At 45.7% G+C, this 27777-nt stretch overlaps 1 protein-coding gene across 8 annotated transcripts in view; it reads right to left on the bottom strand.

Moving 5' to 3' along the window:
• Window positions 1-27777, bottom strand: part of SP110 (SP110 nuclear body protein) — a 52468-nt gene that overhangs the window by 10268 nt on the left and 14423 nt on the right. For 5 of the 8 annotated variants that reach the window (XM_013973220.2, XM_013973239.2, XM_005676662.3 and 2 more), the window contains exons 6-15: window positions 27330-27407; window positions 24882-25010; window positions 22412-22558; window positions 20526-20612; window positions 16496-16561; window positions 14199-14393; window positions 6976-7074; window positions 6374-6516; window positions 5539-5586; window positions 3217-3297 (exon numbers count right to left, since the gene is read on the bottom strand). In XM_013973220.2, the coding sequence (XP_013828674.1) occupies window positions 3217-3297; window positions 5539-5586; window positions 6374-6516; window positions 6976-7074; window positions 14199-14393; window positions 16496-16561; window positions 20526-20612; window positions 22412-22558; window positions 24882-25010; window positions 27330-27407 (1073 nt within the window). The remainder of the gene's footprint in view (window positions 1-3216; window positions 3298-5538; window positions 5587-6373; window positions 6517-6975; window positions 7075-14198; window positions 14394-16495; window positions 16562-20525; window positions 20613-22411; window positions 22559-24881; window positions 25011-27329; window positions 27408-27777) is intronic. The other 3 variants (XM_005676663.3, XM_013973226.2, XM_013973221.2) reach the window with 2 other exon arrangements.

Genomic DNA, 27777 nt, shown 5'->3' with positions numbered 1-27777 from the left:
TTGGTTGAGGGCGGGGGTGTGTGCTGAGGATCCACAGGGGTCTTTCTCATGGCCGTAGAATGTAACCCAGTAAATTTTACAAGTGACTTAGGTGAGAGGCATGATCCTTACAGTTGGATAAAGATTCAGATGGTGCTGGGAAAGACTGAAGGCGAAAGGAGGAGGAGGAGGAGGAGGGGTGCCAAAGTGCCCCACTGTGGTCCTTTCCCCCGAGGACAGATGGTGGGTGGTCATGTAGACTACCAGGAGCTGGAGCAAAGGCTCAAAGCAACTGAGAATCAGTTACAACCAAGGAGGGGACCCTGCCACCACCCACCACTGTCCGTAACACAAATATGAGCACCCTGAGGAGATGGTTAGATAGCATTATGGACTCAATGGACTCGAATTTCAGCAAACTCTGGGAGATAGCAGAGGACAGAGGAGCCTTGCATAGTGCGGTCCACGGGGTTGCGAAGAGTTGGACATGACTCAGCGGAGAACAACAACAAAGATTCACAGGTGGGAGTCCTGATTCTGCTCCCAGCCCCACAAGACAGACAGGGTGGGGCGCCACACAGGTTAATTGCTCAGTCGTGTCTGACTTTGTGACCTCACTGACTCTAGCCCGCCAGGCTCCTCTGACTGTGGGATTCTCCAGGCAAGAGTACTGAAGCGGGTAGCCATTCTCTTCTCCAGCGGATCTTCCCAACCCGGGGATCGAACCTGGGTCTCCTGCACTGCAGGTGGATTCTTTACCATCTGAGCCACCAGGGATGCCCTCCACATGCACAAGGGAACCTTTTGTCTGCACAAAGGGTAGGAGTCTGGAAGAGGGGTCCTTCTTCCTGTGCCCCACCGTGGTACTCTCCCCACAAGACAGATGGTGGGTGGTCAGGAAATAGACCACCAGGAGATGGAGCAAAGGCTCAAAGCAACTGAGAATCAGTTACAACCAAGGAAAGGACCCTGCCACCACCCACCATTGTCCCTAACACAAATATGAGGACCCTGACCAAGGGCATCAGGGACGGGAACGTTTAGTCCATCGGCAAAACTAACCACTCAGCCAAAGGGAAACATCTTCCTGATCTGGGATGGTGTTCATCTCTCTTAGCTGGGGAGGCTTCCTGAGCACCCTCTCCACTTCCTAAGCCCCAAGGCCTCCTAAGGAGTGCTCCATAACCCTGAAGGTCAAAGAATCTTTCTGGCCTTCCCCTCCTGAACTTGCCAGTCTGCCTCTGTCTGTCTTTAGGGTTGACGCCCAACAGCCATTCTTGCCTCAATGACACCTGGCCTGTGCTGGTCCAGAGTATAGATGCCGGCCTAGTTGGGCCCTGATACCCCTGTCCCCTACCTCCGTGTTCTGGAGTGAAAGTTTCCAGCACACATGATACGACAGGGAAATTACAGAGAAAGGACACACATACCCACGGTCACACTCTAATAAAGACTCTGACTCTGGTTTTTATATTTGATGACTGGTGGTTTCTCTAACCCACCTCTCCCTCTTCCCCTTCTTGGCACATCTGGGCAAGGTGCTAAGAAAACCTCATGGGCTCCCTCTCTTGGCCACAGTGAGAAGTTCAAGTTGGACAGACCTCACCCCAGCAAGGGAACCCTCACCTCAGCCACACAATGCGAAGTGAAGTGAAAGTCACTCAGTCGTGTCCGACTCTTTGCGACCCTATGGACTATACAGTCCATGGAATTCTCCAAGCCAGAATACTGGAGTGGGTAGCCTTTCCCTTCTCCAGGGGGTCTTCCCAACCCAGGAATTGAATTGAGGTGTCCTACATTGCAGGCAGATTCTTTACCAACTGAGCTATCAGGGAAGCCCATGGCCACATCCCTAACCATAATAAACCCTGGGCTATACCCTTTCTTGGGGTGGCGCTAGTGGTAAAGAACCCTCCTGCCCATGCAGGAGACATAAGAGACTCAGGTTCTATCCCTGGGTTGGAAAGATCCCCTGGAGAAGGAAATGGCAACCCACTCCAGTATTCTTGCCTGGAGAATCCCATGGACAGAGGGAACCTGGCGGGCTGCAGTCCATGTGGTCTCACAGAGCTGGACACAACTGAAGTGACATAGCACGCATACCCTTTCTCCGCTCCAGCCACTTTCAGACCAGCTTGGGTGCTTGCCTTGCCTCTCCCCAGAAAGTCTCTGTATATGAGCAATAAATCTTTTATTCTCTCTTGGCACATGTGTTACATCATTGGTTTCAACATCTGAACCCAGTTTTTGGTGCAGGGCTGAGCTCACTTACCTGCAGGCAACCACAAGATAGCTGGGCTGGCAAGCAGGAGACTGGGTGGCCATTCCAACCTAGGGGTCTCTCTTTGGATTGCTAACTGGCTCAGGTCATGCTGACTTCTGCTTGGAGTTATGTTGTTCTCTTCTGGGCACTGAGGTTGCCATCATCCACCAGGAGGCACCACCCATTCTTTCCAAGTTTAAGAACAGGCCAGATTGGACATTTAAATGGATGAAAAGTAGAGATAATCACTCTTGCGCTAAACAGATCTTATATGGGCTTTCCTGGTGGCTCAGTGGTAAAGAATCCACTTGCCAATGCAGGAGACTCGGGTTTGATCCCTGGGTCAAGGAGGTCCCCTGGGGAAGGAAATGGCAACACACTCCAGTAATTCTTGCCTGGGAAATCCCATGGACAGAGGAACCTGGCAGGCTACAGTCCGTGGAGTCACAAAAGAGCTGGACACAACTCAGGGACTAAATAACAACACAACATGATAAGTTTCTGTTCTTGAAGGCCCTGCTTTAATTTCTACTGAGTCCTACGAACTGTTTTAACAGAGTGGAAGGTCCGTGGGCTCCATCGTGTAAAACTGATTGTGTCAAAGATTTAATTTTATTTCACTTCGTCATTTGTTAGCTCAAAACACCCATGCCCGCTACAGGATAGTACTGAGCAGTGGGTGTTATGCCCTTGGGGCATTAAGGTGAGGTATACCTGTTTGTCCTCTGCTTTATGTTTGGCGAGTCCCCTGAAAGGATAGTAGGTACCTTGTTTAAATTTAATGGGATGCAATTGCTCACAAAGGACCCCCACAATATAGCCAATATTAATGCCGTTACTGATGCCATCCACGTAGCAACTGGCAAATGCTTTACATTCACAGATTTGGCTCTTATGTTCTGTTCAGTGCCTATCTCAACAGCCTCCCTGCTGGAGCAGGCCTTCACCTTTGCAGGCATACCACACACCTTTACCTGGCTATCCTGGGATACCTTGACAGCTTTGCTATCACACACAGTCTCTGCAGACAAGATCGTAGCTGCACCCGACTTCCCCTAGGAACACAGGAATGACACCACATAGATGCAGCCCTTCTCATTTGACATATTCAGAATATACAACTACAGAAAGGAACTCAGGAGAAGGGATGGGCCATCACCCCACATGTAGAACAAGGCCCTACCTGCTCAGCAAATTCCTAGGCATTGTTTGGTCAGTTGAAGGCTGCTCTATCCCTGACACTGTCAAGAAACAATGACTGACCCTCTTAAAACTCAATCCTACAACAACTGCGCAACATTTTAAAGCCTTTTGAGTTCTGAAAGTAACACCACCCCCATGTACAGATTTTACTTATACTTATTTAAACTGTTGGTTGCAAATCAGCCCACTTGAATGGGGTTGTTGTTGCTGTTCAGCACCCGGTCATGTCTTTGCAACCCCATGGACCGCAGCATGCCAGGTTCCTCTGTCCTCCACTATCTCTGGAAATTTGCTCAGACTCATGTCCATTGAGTCGGTGATGCTGTCTAACCATCTTGCTATCTAACCTGAATGTGGACTCCTCAACAAAAAGTTCTAGGATTTGTTCAAAAAGTTAAAGGGGGAAAAAAAAAAAGCAAAAAGCAAAAGCTGTCAGTTTCACCCTATATGCCGTTTCTATAGCAACTGTAGTCTGCACACTGGGCCCTTCCAGTGGTGGAGATTCTCACAGGCCCGGAGCCCCTGATTCTCTGCACCAGCTGCTCAGGTTGCCTTGGGGTCCTGGGAGCAGCACCTGCAGGCCAGCCACAAAGCAAACGTTTGCAGTATTAGGTTGGCCAAAAAGTCCATTCGGGGTTTCCCGTCCAATGTTATGGAAAAATCCAAATGCGCTTTTTGGCCAACCCAATATCAGCATTAGATCTCTTGCTGGTACACAGAAACAGAGCAAGGTGCTAGCAAAAACTTGGTACACTGCAGAGCGACAGTGGTGTGTCGGGGGAAGGGCTTGCATTGGTCCATTTGTGATCAGAACTAAACTTGGTTTTCTTTACCTCACTGTGACTCCTGATGGGGTGGGGGTGGGGAGGACTGAAAGGCCAAGTGTGCCCCTGGCTGTCATTTGCTGACATATAGCATTAGGAGTAAGAAGGAACTATAATATTGGGGCCATTAATTAGTGATCTGGATTTTAAAAATCTTTATTTCTTTCTGGTTACAAGAGTAATAAATGATCATTATAAAAATTTCACCTGTATATAAATATATAACATGGAAGGCAAGTGTCCCTTGTCATCCCATCCCAGAATAACCGACTCTTCCAGATATTTTTTTTGCCGTAGCCCTACACATTCACATAAACAAAACTGTACTCCTTCCCTACATGTTATTACCAGTTTAAGCTTCCTGAAGCTTTCCTGACCTTAACACCCTTATACTTGCAAAACATGCATTTTTAAAAACCACCATTCTGTCGATTATCAGTATATTTTAGAGTCCTGATGGACATCAGTATTCTTATTCTTTTTGCTATTACAAGGAACCTCCCTAAACATATCAAGGTATTTTAAATCAGCATGGAAAAGATGATTTATATAATAAACTACTTTAGGGACTTTGGGAGGACCTCACTGCCTTATCAACTTTGAGAGAATCCAGCCAAGGGTCAGGTTAACCTCCTAGACGAGATGGAAGAGGCATCATTGCATCTATTGGAAGCCCATATCTAATGGGAAGCCCATGAATGGGACTCGAGACTGGAAGATCTATCTATGTAAGTAAAGGCACCTGAGGAGGAATAGTGGGTACAGCCAATGAATGAATGCCATCGTGAGGCTCTGCAGAGACAAAGCTCAGTTCAAACACATCATTCCATTCTGCTGTTACCAACAAGGAGCATGTCAAAGTTAGGAATACTTGGAGTTCAATCAAGGATGATCTTCTTACTCTTACTTCTTACTATTTGTCTATTCTTGTCTGTTTCAATACCATATTTACTTTTCAAGCTAGAGCACTCTATTTCTGACACATTTGGTTGCTGATCATCCCAATATACAAATCTTTTTTGTAGAACACATGCCACTCCTTATCTTCATTCTAAAGAGTAATCTGCTTCCCTCTCTTAAGATAACTATGAACAAAAAGGCGGCATGTACAAGCATCAGTGTGCTAAAGCAGTCGTCAGGAAACCGCAGTGCTGAAATGGGAAGGTGACTCAGGCCTGGGAAGGTCGAGGATGCCCAGGCCAGCCTTGGCAAATGGAAAGTCTGCAACATGGTGGCTGAGAATGTAGTAGGAATTCACCTGCTATTTACCTCTGTCTTGAGATGTTTTCTTGAAGAAGGACAGATCAAAATTCCTTTCTGCAAGAGAGGACGGGTCAATGAATGGGACTGTTCTGAAGGCTTTTCTTTTGTAAATATCCAAGTCCCCACTTGTGAATGAATATTTGTACATGGACAGCCTACTGGGTACAAGAGAGCAGGAAGAATAACTAGCTCCCTCCTCCCATTGGCTCTTCTTCTGGACGTTATTTATTCTCTGTCATTCAAACTCAAGACCTGTTCTTCTCTCTCTGCTAGCCTACCCACTCCTTTTCCTTCCTGTTTCTCCTCTAGATAACATCCTTATGATTTCATTTCAGGGATCACATTCTGAGTGCTATGGAGCGGTTTCGTGTTGGGACCTGGGATCACAGAGACTAGTACCCTTGTTTGTTGCTCACGGGATGGAACAATGTGCTGGGGAAGTGGAGAGGAGGGACTGGCCATGGGCAGGATGGTCTGGAAATGCTTCACCAAGGGGCCCACATGGAGTGTAGTCTTGAGGAGGTGTTTATTGGGTGGTGGGCCCAGGGAAGCTTTCAGAGGTGTCTCTCTCTTCACCTAGTTTCCTTGCAGCCCACCCTCTCCCATACCAGCAGGGTAAGCTTCTTAAATCCCTCCATCTCGTATTTAAAGTTTCCCCTCATCAGCACCAGTCTGGGTTCCTAACTTCCTCACCCACAGTGTTTTTCTATGATCGGTTAGCTCTTTCTCAGTCCCGCTGTGGAATCCTGATGGGAATTTCCTCACACTTCTGTTATTGTAATTCCGCTCATCCTTCAGGGAATTAAACTCACCACCTATGTGTCTCTTGTTATTACAATACCTGCAGCAGCTTTTCTAGGCTGTTTCCTCCACAAAACACACTCCGCTTCCAGTTCTTGGAACGTTTCCGCTTTCCTTCAATTTCAAATTCATTTGGTGTGAACCAAACTCCCTTCTCATTCTGAATACACTTCTCTGAGGATCCTGGAAGGTAAAGACAGTCCATCTTACACCCACTCCCATCTGCGGTGAATTCACCCTAAACCTCCATCCCCCTAGTCATGGTGCTCTACCATTCTGGGTTCAGAGACTCCCTGTGAGGTGGGATAAGGAGCAGGGAAACCCGATTCCTCCTCTCTGATTTAAGGAAGCCCTGAAACCCACCTGAGTGGTGAGGGATTGGGACAGGATTTGCCTGTCACGTGGCAAGGACGTGTGCTACAGGTCCATGGATGACTTCCATGTGGAAAGGCAGTGGCCTGGTCACCAGATATAAAATGACATTGAAAAGGTGGAAAAATCCCTTCATCTCAAGCCCAGCTTTTTCTAAAGCAGCCTTGCTTGCAGGGTCCATGCCCTGAACGATGACACGTGGATATTCTCTTCCCTTCTAGTGATTCCTTCATCGTGGGGTTCCAAAGGGCAGAAGGTCAAGGAACTCACCTTGCTTCATTTTCTCCTTATATAAAATCCCCTTTGCTTCCCCACAGGTCACAGGGAGTTCAGGAGAGTGAAAATCGAAAGTTTCATCTTTGGGTTTTTCTGAAAGTAAAAGAGAACAGGTTGGAGTTCCCTGGTGGTTCAGGGGATAAGGATCTATCTGCCAATGCCGGGGACGTGGTTTCCATCCCTGGTCAGGGAAGACGCCACATGTCTCAGGCAACTAAAGCAAGTGTGTCACGATCACCAAAGCCCGTGCACTAGTGTGCCTAGGGCCTGTGCTCCGCGACAGAGTAGATGGCCCCCAGCCACAACTAGTGAAAGCCCACTCGCAGCCACGAAGACCCAGCCCACCCAAAAACCAAATAAATACATTATTAAAAAGGAAAAGAACAGCTTAGTGTTCTTCAGTCTTCATTCTGTCTCCCCCTTGAATTTTCCGTGAATTCTAATAATAAGAGCATAATAACATAAAGAGCATAATAACATAAAGAACGCTGGGGAGCATTCTCTGGTTAATTCACAGGAAGTCTTCCATTTTGAGTGGCAGACTACATGGGTGTACCGAGGGGTCCTTAATAAACAAAACGACCCCTGCCAACCCTACATCACATAAAATACTTTAATAAACATATTGTGCTTCAATTGTGTGAATGTGTTTACATTTACAGACTAATCCACAATCACCCAATGCTCCTTTATTCCATGAGCATCCTGCTTGTCCTTCTGATGGGCGTTGCCAGCCCAGAATATTCCTTTGCGTTCATGTAGTTGGAGAACACTTCTCTGTCTATGATTTTTTTCTTTTTTTGCCTGATTCAAACAAAGATGGGGGTAAGGGAAGCAGTTAGCACTGAGAGGATAATGTGAAGTCTTGTCCCTTTTCATTTGATTGTTCTCCCGTTTCTTCCTCTAAGAGGAAAAGAAAACCCCCGAGAGTTCTAGACTAGTCATTTTGCCTATGGAGAGTTAGGCAACTTACAGCCTTAGAGTAGGGATCTGGGGTTCTGATTCAGGAGAAAGAATTATAAAAGTAGGAAGGTAACATAAACATCAGGCTTCCCAGGGGCACTGGTAATAAAGAACCTGCCTGCCAATGCCGGAGACCTAAGAGACTCAGGTTCGATCCCTGGATTGGGAAGATCCCCTGGAGGAGGAGAAGGCAACCCACTCCACTAGTCTCGCTTGGAGAATTCCACAGATAGGGGAGCCTCTTGGACTGCAGTCCAAGGGGTTGCAAAGAGTTGGACATGACTGAAGTGCCTTAGCACGAACACAACATAAACATCATAATTCTTGCTTCCCCCATCCCCCACCAACCTCACTGAGGGCGAGTTCATTAAAGACAGATGCAGGAGCTGTTTCTTGGGGTGGGGGTGGGGCAGAGAGAAAGGGCTCCCCAGAGCTGATGCGCATTCATACTGGATGTGGCTGCATCTGCAATGAGGCAAGGAGAATATATAGCCCAAATCTCACCCTGGTCTCGAACATTTATAGAAAGATCTAAAGGAAAACATGAAAAAGCAAGCGCATCATTGGGGGAAAAAAACCGAAACAGAGCCGCATCAATGGCAAAGAAACCATGAGTTAGTTCAGAAAGATATGAACTAGGCAGAGTCAGATGAGAAATGAGAAGTGAGGCGAACGTTGCCTTCTACAGAACCCAGCGGAAGCTCAGCCTTGCGGAGGAGGGGTTGTAGCAAGGTAGGTAAGATCAAGGGGTGGGAAGACCTTGGCGGGAAGAACCGCTGGCCAGTGCTCTTGCACGGAGCAGCTGGCTCCACCACTGGTGCCCAGCATCCGCCCACTAAATATGACCCAGGGAATGAGAGCATGGCACTGGGAGCCAGACTAGGTGGGCTTGTAATCCTGGCTCTGCAATTCACGAGCAAGGTTACAACAGCGCGTGCTGATGTCATCAAAGCGGAGTGGGGCATTTGCACCACGGGCTCCTAACCTGCTGACAAGGCGGAATCACGGGTAACTTTGAATCACTGTGAAAATCCCGAGGGGGATTTGGATGGCAACAGGGACCTTCCATAGTTGTCTGTGTCACCGAATGATCAAGTGCAGGTCCAGTGGACACAGACATGCCAGACATGCCCACAGGCAGATGTGGCTGCAGTGTGTGGCTTTGGGAACTCTGGGCAGCCAGCCCAGTGTGCAGAGTGGTGGGCACAGGCAGCTCCCCCTCCTTTGCCTGATTAGGAGGGACCTTGCATCCTTAATGCTTCCAAAGCCACTCCCCACCCCCACCCCTCAGGGAGGGAAAAAGTTTTCTGATCTGCTTCCCATGATCTTTCATTTGTCTCCATCCCACCTCTCATCTCAGTAAACAGACATTTAAGGATGGAAGCCTGGAGGGGTGGATCGCGGTTTGAAAGCAGCTCTCCCACATCTATTAGGTCAGTGCTGTTAAATGTGAGCAAAGACGAGGAACCTGCTAGGATAAGTAAGCAATTAAAGAGCAAAGGGAGGGACTTCCTTGCTGGTCCACTGGTTAAGACTTTGTGATTCCAACGCAAGTGGTACGAGTTCGATCCTGGTCGGGGAACTAAGATCCTGCATGCTGAGCAGCGTGGCCAGAAAACAAACAAAAAACAACCCCAAATCAACCAAACAACAAGCAACAGCAACAGCAATAACACCAAAAAAAAAACCCAATACAAAGGGAGTTCATAGAGATGAAAGCCTGGTGGAGAAAACGAAAAGAAAAGCCTAACAGAGACAAAGAAGAGCAGAATGGAAAAACCCCCGTATGTGATGGGGAAGACCACCTCCAGGGATTCTTACAGAACCTAGGAAAGAGGCACAAGGTGAACACTACTCCTGGGGACTTCCCTGGTGGGTCAGTGGTTGAGAATCCTCCTGCCAATGCAGGGGCACAGGTGCAATCCTTGGTCCGGGAAGCTTCCACACGCCACGGAGCAACTATGCCCATTTGTTGCAACCGCTGAGCCCGTGCTCCAGAACCCTCGGGCAGCAACTACTGAGCCCATGCCCCCTAGAGACTGTGCTCCACCACAAGAGAAGCCACTGCAATGAGAAGCCCTTGAATCACAACTTGAAAGTAGCCTGCTCGCAGCAATGAAGACCAAGTGCAGTCAAAAATAATAATAATAAATAAAAATTAAGGCAGAAAATCCCATCATGGCCTGGGGAAAAGTCTGGACCCCTGTGGTCTGTAGAGGAAGGGCCCGTGTGGCGATGGAGTGGCTGGAGAGCACCAGTTAGGGGACTAGTAAGAGCAGCACGTATGTTTTGTTGTTTATTTGCACAACAGCCTTAAGAAAGGGAAGGCAGTGGTCATGGCCTTCATTTTAGAGTTGGGGACTTTGGCACAGCTTTGGAGGGAGGATGCCTGGCGGTCACCGCACTGTGAGATGAGGCCGGCATTGGAATCCAGACATGCCAGCCCTATGTGTGTGCTCTTTCCATGCCATCAGGAACACTGCAACAAGATTCCACATCGTTTAACAGCAGAGGGTGTGTGTGGGTACTCAGTCATTCAGTCGTGTACGACTCTTTGTGACCCTATGGACTGTAGCCCACCAGGCTGTTCTGTCCCACACAGAGTGTGTGTGTGCCTCCTAAGCCACTGCAGTTGCATCAGACTCTTTGCCACCCCAAGACAAGGTGTTAAATCAGAAGTCAAAGCCGGGTAGGCGGACATGCTAAGGAGGTGGGAGAAGCTGATGCTGACGGACAGCTGTCAGTGTTTGCCTAGACTCTTGCCTCCTACTTGTGTTTCCTACAAAGATCTGGAGGGGGAGTAGTTATTTTCCAGCGTAAAACAAAGGACTTGAGATTAAAACACCTAGGTTGGTTTCAGCTCATGCAAGTCCTTTATGTTCTAATTGAATCTGCAAAATGGGCTGGAAAATACCTATTTGAGGATTAAATGGCAAAGAGTAGAACAAATCGGTTGCCAAGTGTAAAGTGGCGTAGACACTTACATATCGTTGGCAGGGCTTCTGTGTATGGCCGTGTGGAATACACACTGAGCAAAGAGTCCCCCTTTAAGGTGAGGGGTGGGGAGCTCCTAGTGACATCAGAGCTATAGTCCATTCACACATTTCTGGCCTCTTTCCAGCAGGGGGCAGTAAAGGGCCTGGTTACAAGAATCACTCTGCCAGATATAAGTGTGTCAAGGAAGGGGCTCTTTTCTAGTTTATATGGGTCAATGGAGGCCCTGATACAGGTATTCATACTTGATGAGGAAGAATGGATAATGTATTGATCTGACAGCTATTTAAGCACAAACTGCAAAGCGCAGAGGACAGCTGGAGCCACGAGCAAGGCCTTCTGACCTCATTTGATTTTCCCGAACTGAATAGGATGTACAGACAGTTAGTCACACATGTGATAAAACACACAAACTCACAGCCTTAGAGAAGAACTTACGGTTACCGGGGAGAACGGTGCGGGGAGGGATAGTTAGAGAGTTTGGGATGGACATGTACACACTGCTGTATTTAAAATGGATAACCAACAAGCACCTTCTGTATAGCCCAGGGAACTCTACTCAATATTATCTAACAACCTAAATGGGAAGAGAATTTGAAAAAGGATACATGTATAGGTATAACTGAGTCAGTTTGCTGGACACTAGAAATTAACAGAACATTGTAAATTAACTATACTTCTTTTCTTTCTTTTTTTATAAAGAGATCTGAGGACTTCCCTGGTGGTCCAATGGTTAAGACTTGTGCTTCCGCACGGAGTAAGGGGTGTGGGGTCAGTCCCTGGTTGGGGAAGTTCTGCATGCCTCAAGGTATGGCTGAAAAAACAGAGAACCAAAAAAAAAAAAAAAAAAAACCTATCAAAAAAGAATTATACTTGTGATAAGTGCCACCAAGAAAAAACACTGTACCTGCTGAGTTCAAGAGGCTTTGTTCAAGGTGAGTCTGAAGCTGTGTAGCAAAGAAGGAGGATGGAGAGGTTGGCTATGGGGATGGAGTATGTGATGGGGGAGGAGATACATGAGCTGGCCCTGAGCAGGATGGAGCAGGAAGCGCTGGGTGATGCTCAGAGAACCAGGCTGGAAGAGACCCTGGGGGTGTGGCTAGGGGTTGGAATATGGGTGTGGATTATGTTCTATTTCTTGACCCGGTTGTTGGGTACACCTGGGCTTTTCCTTCGTGTGAGTCCCTCAAGTTGTACAGTACGCACCAGCATTTTTCTGTAAGTACAGTGTACCAGTGCTCCTCAAGACGTCGACCTGCGATGAACTTGACCAGAATAGGAATCAATGCAGGGCTGTCTATGATACTATATATAAAATAGACAACAAATAAAGACCTGCATTGTACAGCACAGGGAACTCCAGTCAATACTCTCTAATGGCCTAGATGGAAATTATCTAAACTGGAGTGGATATATGTATTATGTATACCTGATTCACTGTGCTATACAGCAGAAAGTAATACAACACTGTAAACCAACTACACTTCAATAAGGATTTTAAAAGTAATAAAAAGAGTGCGTGCTACGTCTCTTCAGTCATGTCCACCTCTGTGCTAACGTATGGCCTGTAGCCCGCCAAGTTCCTCTGTCCATGGGATTTTCCAGACAAGAATACTGGAGTGGGTTGCCATTTCCTCCTCCAGGGGATCTTCCCGACCCAAGCATCGAACCTGTGTCTCATGTCTCCTGCAGGTGGATTCTTTACCACCAGCGCTGTCTTGGAAGCCCCAGATGAAAACAGGGATGTTAGTAAACGAGGCTAGAGAATGCTGAAGTCATTTATGGTCCTCCCAGAACTCAGTGGTTTATTATAGACGTCAGCAAACTACGGCCCAGGAGCCAATCGGCCCAGTGTCTGTTTCTGTAATGAATGTTTCATTGGAGCGGAGCCAGGCCTACTTGTTCATGTTTTTGCCTCTGCCCGTTTCCTGCTCCCAAGAAAGGGTTAAAGTAGCAGCCATAAACCGGTGTGGCCAGCTGAGCCTAAATGACTCACTTTCTGGCCCGTTTTAGAAACGTTTCAAGCTTTGGCTTGCAGTGGCCCCCTCACTTCTGTCCACATTTCTCTGGCCAAGTCACATGGCCCTTCTTGAGTACACAGGGCAGGAGTATGTGACCTTCTGAGATGCTGGCGAGCAGTATTGTGACCTCCCACCTCGGGCTTAACCCTGCGCAGTGCGCAGAGAAGTTTCCAGGAAAACACTGGCAGACTATCTCTCTTGGCCTGTGTGTTCAACAAATGGAAAAGGCTTGTTATTCCTGTGTGTGTGTTAGCCAATCGTGTCCGACTCTTTGCAATCCCATGGACTGTAGCCCAGCAGGCTCCTCTGTCCATGGAATTCTCCAGGCAAGAAGACTGGAGTGGGTAGCCATTCCTTTCTCCAGGGGCTTTTCCCGACCCAGGGATTGAACCTGGTTCTCCAGTGTTGCAGGAAGATTCTTTATCATCAGATCCACCAGGGAAGCCCTTGTTATTTCTAGCACTGGTGAAGACATAGGGGAAAGTGTGTCCACACCACATTTGTGGGAGTCTAAACTGGTAACAGTTTGATCATCAGATATGGCATTATTTATTTTATTTTTAATTTAATTTTTTGGCCACACCACACCATGCCACTTATGGGATTTAAGTTGCTTGGCCAGGAATTGAAGCCAGGCCCTCGGCAGTGAGAGCACAGAATCCTAACCACCGGATGACCAGGGGTTTCCCAGTATGGGATAATCTTATTTTTTAAAATATTTATTTGTTCATTTGACTGCGTCGGGTCTTAGTTGTGGCACACAGGCTCAGTGGTTGTGGCACGAGAGCTTAGTGCCCAACCAGGGACTGAACTCATGTCCCCGGCACAGTTAGGTGGATTCTTAACCACTGGACCAGCAGGGAAGTCCCGAGATAATTTTAAACCTGCAGATTCATGCATTAGCCTATTTTACCTCCAGAGACAAACCATGAAGAAATAACCCAGAGAAAGTGTCCCCTTTGAAAAGGTTTGCTGCACTCACGTCACTGGGACGGCCCGAATCAGAGAGGAGCCCCCAGACTCCATGGAGTGGAGGTGACTCTGCTGATGGATATGTAAACAGCAGAACCTGGGAGAGGTGACCTGCGTCCCCAGGACACTGCTGAGGCGACCTGCACCCTGTGGATGCGATTACTTCTCCCAACAACCACCCCCAGACCCCGAGACCCCTGCTCTGTCTTCATGCCGCCTCACCAGTGCTTCCCCCTCCTTCTAGCGGCCACTTTAGAGCTGCATCACCTGTGCGGGCTCCACGAGAGACCCTCCCACGCTGAGCCTTCAGGTGACCAGTGCCACCACCAGCTTTGTCCTTTTGTGCAGGCTTTCGGGCACCCTCAGCCTGTGCCTTTTGGGCTCTCGTCATGACCTTTGAATTTCTGGTTGAGTCGTCCTTCTTTTGAGTCTCTTGGATTCTGAGCCCTGATGAGGCTGCTCCTGGACCAAATAGAGATTTGTGATGAGTTTTCACTGGGGTCCCAGTGGCCCTCTCGTTAGCGACCTTCCTCTCACATTCCCAGTCCCCTCACTTTGAGTTCCCTTTGTACCCCTGCCTGCCTCTTACTGCTGCTGCTACTGCTAAGTCACTTCAGTCATGTCCAACTCTGTACGACCCCATAGACGGCAGCCCGCTGGGCTCCCCCATGCCTGGGATTCTCTAGGCAAGAATACTGGAGTGGGTTGCCATTTCCTTCTCCAATGCATGAAAGTGAAAAGTGAAAGTGAAGTCGCTCAGTCGTGTCCGACTCTTCGCGGCCCCATGGACCGCAGCCCACCAGGCTCCTCCGTCCATGGGATTTTCCAGGCAAGAGTACTGGAGTGGGGTGCCATTGCCTTCTCCATACTATTTCTCTATAATTACTCCTCTCTTTTTCTTGGATGTATCTTTCTTCTCCTCCCTAAACCCTGTTTCTCTTTTCCTCCTTCAATTCTGACTCTTCATTACACGTGTATCAGTGAGAATATAAGTGAGGGCAGGGGTCTTGTCTGTTTTGCTTGTTGCTAAGTCCTCAGGAGCTAAGGCATGTGGCCAGAACACGCCTCAGCTCAATGCATCTCTGTGGAATGAATGTGTAACAAGCAGCATAGTTTAGAAAATATTCAAATTATGTATTTTTCATCCTTATACATTGTATAGTCCATGGAATTCTCCAGGCCAGAATACTCGAGTGGGTAGCCTTTCCCTTCTCCAGGGGATCTTCCCAACCCAGGTATTGAACCCAGGTCTCCCACCTTGCAGGCAGATTCTTTACCAGCTGAGCCACAAGGGAAGTCCCTTGTAATGGTCAGGGTTCCCTAATTATGAAGTTAATCAATTTTCGGGAAAGGGCAGAATCTAGCCCAGGATCTCAGTCGAGGCCACTTTGGAGATACTACACAAAATCTCAGAAACACAAGAGTGAAAGGGGATTTCTATGTTCCAAAAATTATTTTTATACACCAACAAGAAAAGCTCAGAGGTCTGAAAGTCAAGTGTTCCCAGAAGTTGTTGGTAGAGAGAACTCAGCATGTGACAGGAGGCAGCGGGGCTGGGGACTGGGAAAAAGAGTCAAGGGGAGGAGAAGGGTGAGGGAGGAGGTTCTGGTCCCTTCCTAGGTCAGACCCCAAGACTGAGGGGTATTGGCAACAAGCAGAAAAATTGGGAAAATGTCCAAAGCATTGAAATGCATGTCATGATTCCAGTTTGGGTGCTGAGAGGAGATTCCCTCCCAGGGTGCCACATTCCATCCTAAGGGCTGGGAATCCAAGACAATCCCCACCCATGGGCACATCTTGAATTAAAGAAACAAGGAGAAAGGAGAGGGGCAGGGGAAGAGGGAGAAAGTGCGGAAGAAAAGGCTAAAAGGTGATAAGCATGAAAAGGAATAAAGCAGAGGGTCCAGAAAAACACAGAGTTACATGCAGTTTTGTTTCTTGTGCTACAAATAAGATGCTTTTTCATGCATGGAGTCAATGGCATGCTAAGCATCTCTGCGGGTGGTTCTGAACACTCGATGACCGCAAATCTAACCCCAGTTTGGGGCTGGGAATCTGAATCCTGCCTACACATTCAGGTTTTTGCTTTATCTGTTCTTCTTGGCTCTGAACTTGCACTGGACATTGTGCGTGCTAAGTCACGTCAGTCGTGTCCGACTCTGTGTTATCCTATAGACTGTAGCCCCCCCAGGCTCCTCTGTCCATGGGGGTTCTCCAGGCAAGAATACTGGAGTGGTTGCCATGCCCTCCTCCAGGGGATCTTTCTGACCCAGAGATTGAACCCATGTCCCTTGTGTCTCTGGCATTGGCAGGTGGGTTCTTTATCACTAGTATCACCTGGGAAGTCCCATATCTCAAAGCTGTCTGATGCCTCCTGTCCACCTCCACCTCATTCCTTCCCAGTGATAAGATAAAAGAAGCCTGTTAGAACCAACATGTTTCTCCCTTTGTGAGGTATAGTCCTTGATGAGATGGTCTAGGCACTGGGGTGGAGTCGCCATGTGGCTGGAGGGAAGAACCTTAATGAACACCAAGGGAATGACAACTTCATCCTTCTTGCTCACCTTTTGAGAGACATTTTTTCTGCCTTTTTTTTGAACTTGACCAGTTATGTATTTTTCTCTTCTTTTCTGAAACAGAAAAGAAAATCATCTTTTATGGCTATCTATAGTGATCTACAAGTTTGAAATTTTTTTTAATTTAAATTATTTATTTTAATTGGAAGCTAATTACTTTACAATATTGTATTGGTTTTGCCACACATCAACATGAATCCACCACAGGTGTACACGTGTTCTTCATCCTGAATCCCCCTCCCTCCTCCCTCCCCATACCATCACTCTGGGTCATCCCAGTGCACCAGCCCCAAGCATCCTGTATCCTGCATCAAACCTGGACTGGCAATTCGTTTCTTATATGATATTATACATGTTTCAATGCCATGCTGGAGAGAGTGTGGAGAAAAGTGAACCCTCTTGCACTGTTGGTGGAAATGCAAACTAGTACAGCCACTATGGAGAAAAGTGTGGAGATTCCTTAAAAAACTGGAAATAGAACTGCCTTATGACCCAGCAATCCCACTACTGGGCATACACACCGAGGAAACCAGAATTGAAAGAGACATGTGTACCCCAATGTTCATCACAGCACTGTTTATAATAGCCAGGACATGGAAGCAACCTAGATGCCCATCAGCAGATGAATGGATAAGAAAGCTGTGGTACATATACACAATGGAGTATTACTCAGACATTAAAAAGAATACATTTGAATCAGTTCTAATGAGGTGGATGAAACTGGAGCCTATTATACAGAGTGAAGTAAGCCAGAAAGAAAAACACCAATACAGTTTACTAATGCATATATAAGGAATTAAGAAAGTTTGAAATTTTTGAGTAAAATCTTTTTTATCTTCCCATCCCTTTGGGGAGGAAAGAGAACCATGAGCCAATGTGAAGAAACTACTTGGAAATGAAAAAGGATTGAATAAAGAACAACAGAGATGTGGCAAATTATTAACATTAAAATATGCCATTTTTTCTAATAACTAGTTTTTTCAAGACTAGAAGAAAATATAGAGAGAGATTGTTATAAGCCATAGATATAAATGATCTTCTTAGCCAAAGTCAAGGCCAAAAATCATAAAGGTAAAAGGTGAACAGATTTAACCCTTTAAAAAACTCAAATGCCCATACTTCAAAAAGTATCCATGCAATATTAAAATAAAACTGGGAAATTCCAATATATGTAACATTAGAGGATGAATGTCCTTAACAGATAAAATAAAAAATGAATAGTATACTAAGAAAATGGACAAAAAGCATAAATTGAAAGTACATAAGTTAAAGCATAAATTAAAAGAGGAAATACAAATGAAAAAAAAATTTTAAAGCATCTTTAGACCCCCTTAAAAGTCCAAAAAATTCATTGTTTGGTTTGAATTATACCCAAACTTGTAAAAATTTCGATCATATCTGGGTTGATGAGGATGTAGTTAATGAGCGCTTGTGTTGTTGAAGGGAACAACAAGAGCAAAACAGTATTTTCTGGAGAATAGTTTGGTAACAAATATGAAATTTAAGATATACAGACTCTAACCAAGTAATTACACTTAGAAATTAATTTGGAGGAGATTATTGGGCAATTGTGTAAAGATATCACACGTGCAATATGATTTCTATTTTTATATAAAAATGGGAAGTATCCTAACTTACCGCCAATAGGTTATTATTGAAATAAATTGTTAATCATGCAGTAATGAGCTGTATATCCCCTCCCCTCCAAAAAAGGAAAATAGATAATGGATAACATTGATACAATGAGAAAAATGTTTAGAAGTGTTTATAGAATAGACTATGCAGAATAAGCATGTGTGTGTGTATATATCAGAGAAGGCGATGGCACCCCACTCCAGCACTCTTGCCTGGAAAATCCCATGGACGGAGGAGCCTGGTGGGCTGCGGTCCATGGGGCCGCGAAGAGTCGGACACGACTGAGCGACTTCACTTTCACTTTTCACTTTCATGCATTGGAGAAGGAAATGGCACCCCACTCCAGTATTCTTGCCTGGAGAATCCCAGGGACGGGGGAGCCTGGTGGGCTGCCGTCTATGGGGTCGCACAGAGTCGGACATGACTGAAGCGACTTAGCAGCAGCAGCAGCAGCAGTGTGTATATATATACATATATAATGTATATACATATAAATATATATATGTAAAGAATGTATACATATATATGTACATGAATGCAGATCTTTTTGTAAGGTACAAAAATAAGGTGGCAGAAGCAGATTAAATATATATTTCATTTCCTGATTAATAACTTTGCATACTGTTGGCAGATTTTATGAGGAACTTTACATGGGGCTGGACAGGATGGGCTACTCTTCAGTACAAGCTGAACCGGATCTTGGTGGCTTAACCTGCGCAGTGTATTTCTCTGCAGGACAGGGGTCTCCAGGACAGCTGTCTGCTATGGATGGTGCTGAAATCCACGCTGCTTGGCAATGAAATGGTAGCAGAATTACTAAATTTAACCTGCAGCTAGAGTCCTGCAGTGGAGGAGGTATGCCTCTCCTTGACCTTGCCTCTTTGCTTTATTGTGGGCTGGAGCCCAGGGAAGGGGATGCCACACGCTAAGGATGATGGAGCGACAGCCAGAATGAGAAGTGTATGGTGCCAGCCCCAACCACCTACTTCTGTATAGGAGAGAGGAATAAGCCTTTTTACCTCACCCACTATTTGGAGGGGGAGGGTAAGTGGTGGTTTTCTGTCACATACAGCAAGTTAGTCTTAATGGCCACAGCATATTGCTTTTATAGTACTTTTTTTTTTAAATGTTGCAAAAAGTTAAATTACTCCTGTAAAAAGCACACATCTTTTTCTGGCTTGGATGTCCTAAGGACATAACAATCATTAAAAATAATATCAAGTCTACCCTACCAGAGACCAAATAAGTTCTTTATATTTATGCTTTTTCCCGGGAGATTTTCCCAAAGACAGGTTACTGTCATCATCCATGGAATCTTGAAAGTAATAAGAAAGAAACTTTTGAATAAGCAATCTTTGTATTCATTTCCATCAATATTGAGTTGGTAAAGCTTTAACAGTATTATTTCTACCCCTTAATATAATGGGCTTCCCTACTGGCTCAGAGGTTAAAGCATCTGCCTGCAATGCAGGAGACCAGGGTTCGATCCTTGGGTTGGGAAGATCCCCTGGAGAAGGAAGTGGCAACCCACTTCAGTATTCTTGCCTGGAGAATCCCATGGAGGGAAGAGCCTTGTAGGCTACAGTCCATGCGATTGCAAAGAGTCGGACACGACTGAGCTACTTCACTTTCACTTTATTATAATGGAGAATGGTGACTCCTCAAGAGGGCTCTAAGGACCAAGATTCTCTAGCCCTGCACATGCACACAGCGGAGTCAGGGGCTCATGCTCAGGCATAGTATTACATTTGTGTTTATGACTAGCTGTTCACTTCCCAGAAAGTTCATGAGAGAAATACGGTGATTGGGGTCTTACGGAAAAACTGCATGGCTTGGCAGTGTAATAACGTACCATGAATATACTCAGAGCATGAATTCTTAGCGGCGGTGAAAGAAAGTGAGAGTCGCTCAGTCATGTCCAACTCTTCGTAACCCCATGGACTGTAGCCCGTCAGGCTCCTCTGTCCATGGAACTGGCCAGGCAAGAATACTGGAGTGGGTAACCATTCTCTTCGCCAGGGGATCTTCCCTAGCCAGGGATCAAAACTGGGTTTCCTGCATTGCAGGTGGATTCTTTACTGTCTGAGACACCAGCGGAGCCTTAACAGTGATGGGTTGCCCCCTAATTGGTTCTTGGGGTGAAAAAACTTAACTCTTTTCATGTATAAAGCATAAATAAATATATCCAGTACAGAAATGGATATACAATATACTTGTGTTATTAAAATACCCTGGGGGGTAGCGTTCATGATTAGAAAAAAATATCTAGATGGGCTCTCTGGAGCAGCGATAATGAACAAACAGCTGAGAAACACTGACGCAGAGTAAAGCAGCTCTAAGCTTGGGTTCCTGATTATGCACTGTGAGACTTGCGATCCCTCACCTTTGCCATGGGTGATTCTTGGTGGTGCGCTGGGTGGCTCCTGGGGTCTCTTCCCTTCATCCATTTCTGAAGTATTATCACTGATCTCTGAAAAAACAAAACAAAACAAAAAACAGCATTCATGTCACTTTCCCCTCTGGAAAGTCAGTAGGGAATCTCCCAGAGAACCAGGAAGGACCTTGAACACTCTGGAGTTGACGGCTGGAGGTTCCAGTCTTGCTTGAGCCTCCAAGACACCCTCCTGAGAATAATTCTACCACTGATCTGTCTGCCAGTCAGGGGAGGGCCATAGCTAACCTGGGCAGTATTGATTCCACTACTGACAGAGTGTTCTTTGGGGAGCAGTCATTTGAGCCTCCGGACCAGAGATTCAAAGTGAGGTTGTAAACCCCTTAGAGAGTCCTGGAAACTCTTTCAGGAGACCTTCCAGGTCAAAATTGTTTTCATAATAAGATGTTCTTTGCCTTTTTTTCCCGCTATGTTGGCTTTTGCACAGATAAAGCAGGTAAAAATGCTGGTGCTTCAGTACAAATAAAGTCCCCAAATCTTAGAATTACCTATGGCATTCTCCACTACCACTTACTCAACGTGAAAAAAACAAACAGCAGTTTCATTTAAGAATGTTCTTGATGAAACAGTTAAAATTATTAATTGTATTAAATTTCTACCCTTGAGAACACTTCTTTATAATAGTCTATGTGAGGACTTCCCTGGTGGTCCAGTGGTTTAGACTCTGCCTTGCAGTGCAGGGGACACAGGTTCGATCCCTGATTAGGGAACTAAGATCCCACATGTTGTGGAGCTACTAAGCCTGTGCTCCACAGTAGAGTCTGTGCACTGCAATGAGAGATCCTGCAAGATGTAACTAAGACTCAATGCAGCCAAAGGGAAAAAAGTCTATGTGAAAAATTGGGGAGCACATAGAAAGTAGTTTGTTGCAGCTTGGAGTACCATGATTGTCTCAAGAACAATACTCAGGTGATTGAGTTGTAAGCTCACTGTAAAATCCAGTAAACCAATACTTCCCAGTTGTATATGATATTATAAAATCTGGCATGAGTAGGAGATTCATTTGAAACACAAGATAGTGTGAAACATCTTACTACAACAGAGTACGAAAAGCTCATTGATAATGGTTTCAGACTCTGGTTACAGCAGACCTGTAAGAAACTATCACTTGTTGAGTTTTGGTGTAGTATCAAAGGTGAATAACCACAGATATCTCAAAAGATTGTTAAAGCACTCCCCTCTTTTGGCTACAAATTTGTGTGGGGCTGGATTTTCTTCCTATGATTCAACCAAAGGCAAAGGGGATTAAGAGGTACAAACACCCAGTTGTAAAATAAATAAGCCAAAGGGATATAACATATGGTATAAGAAATAAAGTTAATAATATTGTAATAACTTTGAATGGGGATAGTTAATAAGTTACTAGACTTATGGTGGTGATCATTTCATAGTGTATGCAGATGTAGTGTACCTGAAACTAACATAATATTGTACACCAAACATATTTCGATGAAAGAAAAAAAATTTAAAAGAAGCTTTAAAAATAGAAAGCAATTGTTAGCAGGGTACAGACTGATGTTATTAAAAATGTTCTCTCAGCTCTCAATATAATACAGTAAAGATATGTACAAAAATATTGAAGAAGCACATAGTACATAAAAATTTTTTAAAGAATCCAGCTTTGATTAAAGACATTAAAGAGAGTTGCAAAAATGTAAAATGATACCACTCACCTAACTAATATTTTTATTTGAAAAGTGTGCTATTTTTCATAAAAATATATTATTTATAGTAATAAGTTATTGGTCTATTGTGGGTTGCAGGAGAGAGCCTTCCACACTGAGCTTTCAGATAACAAATTCCATCACCAGCCTTACCCTCTGATTTAGGCATCGGAGCACATTCTGTCCTCTTCTGTGCCCTTGTCACGACCTTTGTATTCCTGGTTGGGTTGTCCTCTGTGTGAGTCACCTGATCCAGTCCTTGGAGTGTCTTTTGGATCCCATGCCCAGGTAAGGTTGCCCCTGGCCAAACAGTGATTTGGGTACAGTTTTAATTGGGGTCCCAGTGGCCCTCCTCCTTCCCTGAACAGTGATTGCCTTTTCACACTCCCAGTCTCCCCACTGTGAGACCTTGGTACCCCTGCTCTGCACCTCACTTTTCTCCTACTATCTCTTTGTAATTATATATATATATATATTTTTTCTTCTTCTTCTTCTTCTTCTTCTTCTTCTTGTATGTACCTTCCTTTCCCCTGAAAACTTACTGTCTTTTCTCACTCTCTGTGCAAACCGTTGAAATCAATCAGATTAATTTGGGTGAATCCCAGAGCACTGGGGCTGATTTCCTGTTTTCCTGGCTTCAGACCCCTGCTGCCAGAAAGTGCCACATCCAAGTAAACATAGTCAGATGGTCTGTTTCAGCAGAGGAGGGGTCTCGTAAAGCACTTTTCCAGGTTCCCTAGGGCCTGTGTGTGATATAGGAGACAAGAGAGACCCAGGATGCCTCTAGTAGGGAAAGGGCAAAAAGGTATCAAAGAATTGAGAGGCAGGGGCCCTGCAGTGGAGGATGAGGCTGAGAGCCAGAGGATGAAGGGAAGCGGGAGTGGAAGTGTTAGCACTGGGGCTCTCTTCTCCCTTTATTTTGCCAATGGATTTTGTATTTATATCTTTGGACTAGATCTTTTTACTGAGTACCAAATTGACTTCTCTGGTGGCTCAGACGGTAAAGAATCCATCCACCTGCAAGGCAGGAGACCAGGGTTTGATCCTTGGGTCAGGAAGATCCCCTGGAGAAGGGAATGGCAACCCACTCCAGTATTCTTGCCTGGAGAATCCCATGGACAGAGGAGCCTGGCAGGTTACAGTCCATGGGGTTGCAAAGAGTCAGATATGACTGAGTGACTTGCATTTTCAAATTGGTGTACTGTGGGGAAATTGTCTCCTTGATTTCTCAGTGCTTCTGTGAAAAGCTCTAGCTTCCTGAGACACAAAAGTATATATGATATAAAAATAGGAGATGTTTTCTTTCACTTCCTCTAGAATTATTTAGCTTTTCACATACCATAGACATTAAATCTCTAGCTAGTTAATTACTGACTAATCCATAGAGTGATAAAACTTCTCATTCTGGCCATGTACAAATAGTTGTGGCCAGGGCTAGGCTCCTAGGTTAAGTCCCACAGTACCAGGGACATTGGAGCACTCTATCCCTAGGTGTTTACATTTCAAAAGGGAAGCCCAGAACTTGGAGACTCTAGTAAAAGCTGGAGACACCTGGGGTTTCTCTGGCTCTTAGAAAGAGGCATTTATATTCTCTCAAATTAGGGTGAAGACTCGGGATCTTTTCAATCATCTCAAAGCAGTTTTTTAAAAATTGCTTTTCTCTTTTCAGGAGCAGAAGAGGATGACTGTCCTTGTCCTGTATACAAACAGAAAATCCATCCTTCTTTCTCCTGTGTCTATAGGATGTAACCTGCATTCACACAGAAGATTCCATCAGCTCTCTCCTTGTTCCTGTGGGTCTGCGTATGAGAAATGCTACAATGTCGAACTGGTTGTGAATATCAATAAAGAATTCTTCTCCCTGACCTAGGTGCTTTGTGGTTTTACAATGTTCATATATCTAAAGAACATCACTCTGCCAGAGGGGTAATCTCAGCGCCTCATGGTTCTTGACAAACCACACACATGCATAGACAGTTAGCACCAATCTTGAAATGAACAAATCAAAAGTTGAATTCTAAAAATTTCCTCCAATATATTTGCATCCTTTATCAGCAACAGCATCACCTACCATTCACCCAGCCGTTTAAGCCAGAAACTGAGGAATAAGCCTTCTCTCTCTCATCCTCAGCTTCCAATTTACCAAATCTCATCAACTCTACCTCCAAACTGATCTTGAATAGACCTTCTCTCCAACCACTGCCAGATCTGAATCCAGGCTGCTGTCAGCTCCCACAGCATCTGCCCCCTTAAAGGGGTGCCCTATATCCATTCTTTTCTATTTCCGATTCATTCTTTAGATAACACCATAATTTTTTGTTGGTGAAAATTGAATCATGTCATGTACACACTGCTATATTGAAATGGATAACCAACAAGGCCCTCCTGTGCAGCCCAGGGAGCTCCCCTCAATGCTATGTGGCAACATGAATGGAAGAGGAGTTTGGGGGAGAATGGATGCTGAGTTCCTTTGCCGTCCACCTGAAACTATCACAACGTTGTTAATTGACTATATATTCCAATATAAAATAAAAAGTTAAAAAAATTGGATGATGTCACTTCACAGACTAGGTCTCTTCAGTGGTTCCCTATTGCACTTAGAATAAAATCCCATCTCCCACACCTTGGCCAACAAGGATGAGCTGTCTCTGGCCTCCAGCCCCTTCTTGTGTTCTCATCTTACTTCCTTGGTGGCTTTTTTTCTGCTGTCTCTTCTTTGAGGTGGCCCAGATACATCTTTTTCTTTTCTTTCCTGAAAAGATACAGATCATCTTTTATAGCTACAAACGTTGATCTACCAACGTCGTATGTCAGCAATGCTCAGCTTCAAATCACAGTGGCCAGGAGGTCATTGGTGATCTTTGGTGATGCTGAAATTCTAAAGCAGCAGAGGGGAGAGAGATGTAAAGAAATGGAGACAATAAGCCTGGGTAACTCATTTCTAGAAGTTTCATTGTGAAACAGAAGGGAGAGGATGGAGGTGGCTGAAGTGAGAGAAGGATCAGGAGAAAATTCCTTTCATGAACTGTGATAGGATTGGGCATTGGTTGAATGAATATCCTTGTGAGAAAGTGAAAGTCGCTCAGTCTTGTCCAACTCTTGTGACCCCATGGACTGTAGCCTGCTAGGCTCCTCTTTCCATGGAATTCTCCAGGCAAGAATACTGGAGTGGGTTGCTGTGCCCTTCTCCAACGGATCTTCCTGACCCAGGGAACCTGGGTCTCCTGCATTGCAGGCAGATTCTCGATCATCGGAGTCACCAGGGGGAGATGCTGAGTTCTCAAGAAAGAGGAGGGACCATGGAGATAGTCAGGAGAGGTGGAAGGGTGGCTTTGGAGAGAAGGAAGATACTGGAAAGGAGCGGGCAGATGCAGGGTTTACCGGGTGGGAGCAGGAAGAGAGGGAATTCCCATCTGATGCTTTTGTATGAAACAGGAGGAAAGGTCATCTGATGTGCAAAAGGGAAGCAGTGAGGTATAAGAGGTTTGAATATAAAAAACTGGTGTTTTTAGATTTGAGAGGATCTTGAGAGGATCACAGGAAGCGGAGTGGTCACGCAGTGTGGGGGGTCATTTATGCTGGAGTCATGAAGACACAGTGAGAACACGCTGCCCAGCCACGTGCCTCTCTCCAACTGTGCCTGACTTCTGGTACAGTGTGCTGGAGGCAGCTAATAGTCTCCCCCAAGTTCTAGGAAAAGACAAGAAGCAAAGCAGGTACAGATAGCAGTAGGTTACTGAAACAATGGATCTGGCACTCTAAACTGGTAAGAAGGGTTACGAAGAAAGGCAGATAGGGCTTCCGTGGTGGCTCAGTGGTAAAGAATCTGCCTGCCAGTGTAGGAGACAGGGATTCCATCCTTGGTCAGGGAGGATCCCATGTGACTTGAAGCAACCCAGCCTATGCAGCACAACAACTGAGCCTGTGCTCTAGAGCCTGGGACTGACAACTGCCGAAGCCCTCATGCCCTAGATCCCATGCTCGCCAACGAGAGAAACCACTGCAACGAGAAGCCCATGCACTGCAATGAAGAGCAGACCCTGCTCGCCGCGACTATGGAAAAGCTGGAGTGCGGCACGGAAAACCCAGCACAGATAAAAGTAAATACATAAATAAATAAATCAGAGAAAGGCAGAAGACTGAATGCAGAAGGGAAAGGTCAGCGGACTGCTCACCCAACTGATATTGAGAGAAAGCTGCAGAGGAAGAAATCGTAAGGGAGACATCAGGGAGGAATACTTCTGAATTCATTTTGATAGACTGGGGTGAGAAGGAGATCAGAGGTTGAGCAATAGCTCTAGAAGGAGCAAATCTCCAGCACTGAATGTCAAATCAAGGAAATCTCAAATTATTGGGAAGATGAGCCAGATTTACACGATGAAAAGGCCCATGGGTCACCTTTGGGTTCGGGAGGCCAAAAACGGGTTGGTGGAAAAGTCACTGGAAATAAGGAGTCGATTTGAGAGGTCAGAGTCTTGGGTGGATCTGTTACTCACATGGACCTTGCAGGTGTCCAGGGGGACAGCAGGACTGGAAGCTACAGAGAGACTCTAAGTCAGCCTTGAGGTCCTCCAGGGGGTGGTGGGGAAGTCAACGCATGACAGTGATGAAAAGGGAGAGAGCCCTTCACTTGATGGCTAAGCCTCAAAGGAGAGGATGGGGAGCAAGGGGCTGGGTGGGGCAGTGGGTAGCCAGGGGTGGCATTCAACCTGCCTTCCTACATGAGGAGACTGTAGCAGAGAATATGTAGTCTTGTCTTAAGAGGAAGCAGTGTCCTCTTGGGGAACCAACTTTCCATGAAAGAGGGAAATGTAACTAACCCTATAAGAAGTTGTATATGTAGGAGACCTTGATGATTTCAGAACAAACAATTCCAATGGGTCTGTATTTCAATGGCCCCAAATGCCTTCTCATTTCCCTATAATTTTCATGAAGGCCTTAGAGGAAGATGCAGTGAACCAGAAACAAGCTGTGTTGGGCATGATATCTATAGTCACCTAGTGGGTGCTCATGACAAGATGCAGCCCCAAACCCACCCTCCTGAGATCTGCAGGAGAAAGGCAATCCTTACCTTTCTTGCTGGGGAGTGTCCTGGATGCCTCCTGGAGCTCCTTTGGGTCACTTGGTTCAGGGACATCATCTCTTCTCACTGACAAAACAAATAGAATTCACTTTAGAACTCAGAGTGGGCTGATGAGAAAGTGCCGAGGGATTCTGGTGGGAAAGCAGAGAGTGGAGAGCATCCCTAGCACAGGTCTGGGGACTCACCAGGTTCCCCGGCTTGGCCTGGGTTTGGCCAACTTGTGGTTACTGCTCCCTGTGTGATTATCACAGTGAACCTGGAACAACTGTCCCACAGAGGAGGACTCAGTCTGAGTTCTTTAGACAGATTCCCCTTTCCCAATGGAAGAAGAACAAAGACTCTCAGCAGCCAGCCTTTGCCATATGAAAGGTACATGCTATTGCTTAGATATCTGTGATGGGATGTTTTTAAACTGCTGTATCTGTGATTATTCATC

Source organism: Capra hircus, chromosome 2 (assembly GCF_001704415.2).
Source record: "Capra hircus breed San Clemente chromosome 2, ASM170441v1, whole genome shotgun sequence".
Classification (NCBI taxonomy): Eukaryota; Metazoa; Chordata; class Mammalia; order Artiodactyla; family Bovidae; genus Capra; species Capra hircus.
This window is presented reverse-complemented; position numbering and strand designations above follow the sequence as displayed.